The 6,746-nt window shown below is 46.9% G+C and overlaps 1 protein-coding gene across 1 annotated transcript; it reads left to right on the forward strand.

Annotated features, from left to right (window-relative positions):
- LOC8082633 lies at positions 1,367 to 2,815 on the forward strand. Its single transcript, XM_002465209.2, has one exon. The coding sequence runs from the start codon at positions 1,675 to 1,677 to the stop codon at positions 2,416 to 2,418; it is 744 nt and encodes a 247-aa protein (XP_002465254.1). The 5' UTR covers positions 1,367 to 1,674; the 3' UTR covers positions 2,419 to 2,815.

Raw genomic sequence — 6,746 nt, forward strand, 5'->3', positions numbered from 1 at the left:
ACAGCGGAGAGCTCCCTATTCCATCTGACCACTAGTGTGGATGTGTTGAATGAGGAGGAATAGGATCCAAGCGTGTGACGGCCAATGAACCTTATGAAATATGGATTGTTGGTTTCTTTTAAATAAAGTTAGAAAAGTCAGACTTTGGATGAAACTCAATCAACTTATGTTTCGAAACAACCTGCACACACCTTGTTTAGTTCCAACTTTTTTTGAAAAATAAGCACTGTAACAATTCCGTTTGTATGTGACAAATATTATTCAACATAGACTAACTAAGCTCAAAAAATTCGTCTCGTAAATTACAGGTAAACTGTGTAATTAGTTTTTATTTTTCGCCTATATTTAATGCTTCATGCATGTGTTCAAAGAATCGATGTAACAGAGAATCTTGAAAATTCTTAGGTTTTGGTGAGGAACTAAACAAGGCCAAAGTGATAGAAAGAGCGAGGGAGGTTACGGCGCTACTCTTAATATAAACCACAGTTAATTACATAAAACACAATATGCGGCAACTTGGCAAGAAATGTCAACTGACCTCATCTTAATATAAACCACAGTTAATTACGCATAGACTAGTAAGTTGAGTAATCCAACCCAATACGGCATGCGCAACTAGTCGGTAGCAGCACCACACAAGTTACTACTAGTAGCAGTAGACTAACGCATATTTCCCCAAAAAAAAAAGAACACTAGACTGACGTACACACTAACCAATTAATAACCATTTGTATCTTGCGCAACAAACAAATAAATAACTAAATAACAATTTGTATAACCTTACTCATAATGAGTAAGGGAGTGTTTGGTTGGAGTTGTTAAAGTTTAACGGGTATTGTAGTTTTTTTTGTTTTATTTGACAATTAGGGCCCAAATTATGGACTAATTAGGTTTAAAAGATTCGTCTCACAAATTATTCTTTAGCTGACTTTTTAGTTTTATAAATAGTCTATATTTAGTACTCTATGTATGTATCTAAATATTCAATGTGATAAGTGGTAAAGTTTACCAGACCCAACCAAACATGGCCTAATAATGCGGAGTAAGAAGGTTAAATTAAAGCAGCACTCTTTATTAACCGAAAAAACAGCATGCATAATGCATACCATACCAGCCAGTGGTATACTACAAAGGTTACTACTTTGACAGCACCAGACCACCAGCTGCCTGAAAACCACACACATCTCGGCTCGATGCCTCCTCTCGATGGATCGATCGATCGCGTTAAAGGCAGAAAAGACCTTGATCGAACCGGACCCGGCCACCAGTCAGCATGGAAAACAGCACCATCATCAGTGAACGTAGGCGTCGGCGTCGCGTTAAAAAGGGTTTCCTTGGACCTTTTCTCGCGCGAAATAAAGCAAACGAGAGGCACGCGGCGCAGCACGCCGTCGACTTTGACCGCCGACGAGCTGCTTCTGCTGCCGCTAGCTAGCTGCTGCTCGCGATCCCTCTCCCATCCCATCCCGTCCCAGGCACTGCCCTAGCTCTCACGTCGGTCAAACCTAACCGTACCCCTCCCCAGCCATGTCCACACGATCGACGATCTGTTCTGGTCCATATATGCAGCCACCAGCCCAGCAGCCGAACGAGTTCTGCCTTCGCCTGTGTACACACACCGGTCATCTTCTAGCTCAATCCTATTCCTACCATCTCCAGTGACCCTATTACCATATGGGCGGCGGCGGCAATGGCTGCGTCCTGGCGCCGTGCTTCTGCGGGGCGCTGCTGTCGCGGCGGCGGAAGGCGCGGCTGGTGCTGTGGGGCGGGGAGTGCCGGGCGGCCAGGCACGGCAAGCTGGCGGGGCAGGTGATGCTGGAGGTGGCGGGCACCCTGGTGTGCCGCGCCGACGCCTTCTACCTGGGGCGGCCCGCGCCCGTGCTGGCCATCGAGGACAGGCTCCTGGGCGGCGCCACCTACCTGGTGCTCCCCGTGGACCGCCTCCCGCAGGGCTACGACGCGCTCACCGCCGCGTCGCTGGCCGCGCTCTCCTACGGCAGAAGAGCTGCTGGAGGAGCCTCCTCGTCGTCGTCGCCGTCCATCGCGGGAGGGCCCAAGAGTCCCTTCGAGTACGTCAAGGGCGACGACGGCCGCACGGTCATCAAGGTCACGCCCGAGTTCCTCATCGGGGCCATCACGGCGAGCAGTGGGACCAAGGGCGACGGCGACGGCGAAAGCGGCGGCGAGGCGTGCGCCGGGGCGCTGTGCAGCACGCCGGAGCTGAGGAAGCACTACGAGCAGCTGGTGGGCGCCGCCAGGGGCCGCGCGTGGTCGCCGCGGCTCGACACCATCAAGGAGCGCAAGGGCAGGAGGGGCCTCGCCCTTGCGGCGGTCAGCCCCGCCGCCGGCAGGCTGTCGCCGGTGGCCGTCGGCAGGCTACTCGGTCTGGTGGACGCCAAAGGCGACACAACCAGATAGCGATCGATCCGACGACTGTAGCCTGTAGGTGTCGCCGCCGATCAGCCGCGCGCCCGCCCGGCTGAGCGCTCATAGATCAATTGCTTGCAAAAGGGGACCTGATGATGGGTTGGAAATGGAACCTTTAATTCCAACACAAGTCCATGCTAGCAGCCTAGCAGGTAGCTAGCGAGTGCTTGCATGCTTGAAGCAATTGGATGTGGAGGAAACAATCGATTCATGGAGGTGTGCGCGCGTAGGGTAAGTTTGTAAATTGTCAAAATCTTGTGTTTGTTTGTAGGAGGAAATTAAACTGTATAGATTATTATCTCGATCTGAATTAATACAGGGCAGCTAGCATGCATTGCTCCTGTATAGATTATCATATATAATGACTACTACTACTACTTTGGAGCGACTTTCAATTCGGAGAGGGGGAGGGGGGAGAGTATCCCCACGTACTTCCATTGAATCAAAGGAGCTAAAAGCTCAAAATACAATATATTTCTAGCATACCAGAAGGTGTATACAATATAAGAGAGGAGGTGTGGAAAAACATAGCACAGAGAGCAAAAGAAGAGTCCGTAGGCAAGCCATGGCACCACCCATAAGACAACCACCAATTATCGAAGAACGCCACCGCCACTGCTGCATGATCGGGCATTAGCACCGGTCGGGAAGGGCCTGTTGCCCCGGTTCCCGAGCCGGTGCTGCCCTTCCGGGACTAAAGGCCCACCCTTTAGTCCCGGTTCGGCCAACCGGTGCTAAAGGCCCCCCCCTTTAACACCGGTTGGTGTTACCAACCGGTGTTAAAGGGTTTCTTTTTCTTTTTTTTTAGTTCACTTCTTCGGTTCTGTTTATTGTTTATATATAATATATAATAATAGGTTTTTCAATACATGTTTTGCTGATACAATAATATATTTATATTACACGCATATTAAGCATATATAAATGAAAATTATAGGCTAAGCTTAATAGTTAAGCTTTGCCTATAATAAAATGAATAGACCACATCAAAAATTAAATAGATATGTAAAAAGCTTTATATATATATAGTTTTATATGTACAAAATTCGTAACACATATATACATAGAGTTTGTTCTCCCAATGTCTACAAACGATACAAATGATCATCGTTGTTTGGTATAAGAGTTTCGTTGCCGTTGAAGTGAAACTCGCCGTTTGGATTGATCACTTGGTCGCGGAGAAATCCTGCTATCGTCTCTTGGATAGCTTTGATTCGGTCTTGTTGTAGGACCTTTTCCCTCAGCCATTCCGTCTTTAATTTGAAATAAATAAAAAAGGTATTAGTTATCTAAGTTATTCAATATAATTCAGGAGATAATGAAAAGAGACATGTAACGTACTCTGAGCGTCTCTGTGGGTGTTTGATTGACTTGTGCCATCATGAATTTGCACACGTAATATGCACATAGATTGTTCCCTCCTTCTTGTCTTAAACACCACTGTACGATGTATATATATATAAAAATATTCATAACCACGACAATAAGAAGGCTAAAAGTTAGCGAAAGTTTGTTAGCTAGTAGAACTTACTTGTGGATGTATTATGTTAAGCGGCGCTTTACATCCACTGAGATGTTCACGGTCAATGAATCTTTCCCAAACCCTATACACAGCCATTGTGGATCGTGAACTAATAATTACAGAGTCATATTATGATATTTTTGTAGCTGAGATCGACATTACGTACCTTTGAATAATGTTTACCATTTGTTGATAATTTTCTTGTGGTTTTCTCATTGAGTCAAAGATTATCAATCGGTTCTTGGGAATTTCAATGACCATGAGTATCCAGTGAAAGCTGTTTACACACACATATATAGGGTCAGTCCTATAATGTAAAATAAAATATGCATGCACTTAATAACTATATAACTCACTCGAAGTTGAAGGGGAAGAGTATTTTTTGTTTTTCTTTTTGGTTTACAAAGAACCTCATAAGATTGGTGCAGATTTCTGTCTCATAATCTGCTGTCCACACTGCCTGCGGAGCCTTGAAAACAATATAAGGGTCAACGAACCCAATACTATTGTCATTTCTCATTCTGAGCTCTCTCATTTGGTGCCTGCATATATACATACAAATCCTAAGTGTGTAAGGATTATATACATGTAATTAAAGAAGTTAGAAGTATAATAAAAAGGAAAAATACTTACAGACAAAAGCAGCTGACAAGAGATTTGTCAAGAGCGTCGAGGTGGCATAATTGGTGCAATTCTTCGAACTGCACGTATATGAGGTCATCTCCACGGAAGTAGTGATGTTGTCTAATACGAACAGAAATCCAATTCTCTCCCCTTTTAGACGCCTCAATGCACCATTTGTTTATTGCAAACATTTGTGTGCCGAGCTCGTGTAAACGCTTAGGGTCGAATAGACTCCTGCCCGGTTCATATCTTGCCCTCCATTGATCAACTACCTCGGCTTTTTCAAATGTATGACATCCAAGAATGGCGGTAATTTCTTCTATATTTAAACCGCTCTGTCCAAAGTAACTCTCAAGCGAGTCTAGCTCAGACAACGCTAAGGATTTCTTTGGCATCAAGTCTTCATTTGAGCCGTATTGATTTGGCACAATCAAAGGGGGCACCGGTTTTGATACTTCTCCGAGCTGTGGGACCCCCTTTCCTACTCTCTTCTTAGTAGGCTGTGAAGACTTGACCAGAGACCGCTCATAGTCCGAAAGTGCTGGCTTTTTCTGAGCTTCGCGTTGCTTCTTTTGATGGTCCGCCACCTTCTGCCTCAGTTCCGATGGCTTCACATAAAAGTACGGCTTTTCTGGGTTAAGCCGTTTTTTCCTTTCCTCCTTTATTTTATCAAAAAATTGTTGGACCTCAGCTTTAGATGTAGCAATTACCTCCTCTTCACTCTTTTCGTAAGGTAATTTTTCTGGCGTCTTAGCTCTCTTTGCTGAGGCAGCCTTCTTTGGAGGTGGGACCGATGACTTCGGTCCTTCTTGGACGGACCGCTTCTTACTACCTCGCTTTGGAGGCGAGGGGACCGACCGTGCACTCTTTGGAGAGGGCGGTGCAGGCGGTGGAGGGGGTGGGGCCGATCTTTTTGGCGTTGGAGAACGCGGTGGAGGAGTTGGAGAACGCGGTGGAGGAGTTGGAGACCTCGGTGGAGGAGGTGGAGACCGTGGTGGAGGCGGTGGCGGGGTCGGTGTGGCCGCCGCAGGTGTTGGAGGAGATCCAGCATTGTCACCGCCCGCAGCACTATGATGCGCTGGGGAGAGAACTGGACTTAGGTTGGAGGAGTCCCTGCAAAGAAAACAATTACAAGTTTTGTGAGTAAACTTTTTTTAAATTTCAATACATAATAAATAATATAAGAAGTAAAATCACACACAAACCTATGCTGAGGAATAATTATGAAGCGCTTGCGCCAACAAATAAATGTCTTCTCAGCTTCACCTAAGGTCTTCTCTCCGTCTCCCCCTTCTATGTCTAGTGGCACATTGCCACAACCTTTCTCAACCCTATCAACCGAGACGCTAGCATATCCACCAGGTACTGGTCGATTATGGATTCTTGGAGTGCCCGTTCGGTCGATAGGGTTGACAACAGCGATAGCCACCTTTTTGGTGGCATTCCCATCTGGTACATGCAGCTCACAGGTAGTAAAAGCCTCTGTGACATCATCCACGGGGAAGTGTAGCTTCGTGTCATCCTGAATGGTTGGTACTTCCGTGGATGCGCAGCTGCTTTTCAACTGGCCTGGGGGGCTAACATTGACCTCAGGCTGTGATGTACCTTGCCCTTTCGTCATTTGACTAAGTGCTGCTTGCACTTGCCTTTGAATCTCTGCCTGCATCCATTCTTCACGAGCTTTCTCGCGCTCTTGTGACTGCAGAACAAAAGCTTCCAGGCGGCGGATCCGCTCTGCCTCCTCATCCTTCTTTCTCTGGCGGCTTCTGTAGGTATCTTGATCGGCTTGGAATGATTGCAGCCACGGAACTGCCCCATAGCCTCTCGTACGCCCACCGTGCTCAGGATTTTCAAGCGCATAGGTGAGTTCATCCTTCTCCCTGTTAGGCCTGAACTCACCAGACTGAACCGCCTCACGTGCACGGACTAGTCTCTCTGCTGCTCTAGAGATTTCTTGGCCCCAAACTAGCGCCCCGGTGTCTGGGTCCACGCTTCCCCCATGACCGTAGAACCAATGCTTGGAGCGCTCGCTCCAATTCTTTGCTATTGTCTCGGGTGTGACCCCCCTAGCAAGCATCTCCTGTTCCATTCGGTCCCACTTGGGAGCAGCACTCTTATAACCACCTGATCCCATATGATGGTGGTATGCCTTTTTACTGGCATTCTCTTTGTT

Source organism: Sorghum bicolor, chromosome 1 (genome assembly GCF_000003195.3).
Source record: "Sorghum bicolor cultivar BTx623 chromosome 1, Sorghum_bicolor_NCBIv3, whole genome shotgun sequence".
NCBI classification, from domain to species: domain Eukaryota; kingdom Viridiplantae; phylum Streptophyta; class Magnoliopsida; order Poales; family Poaceae; genus Sorghum; species Sorghum bicolor.

Coding starts and splice junctions, on each gene's coding strand:
- LOC8082633 (XM_002465209.2), top strand. CDS start 1,675: ATGGGCGGCGGCGGCAATGGCTGCGTCCTGGCGCCGTGCTTCTGCGGG.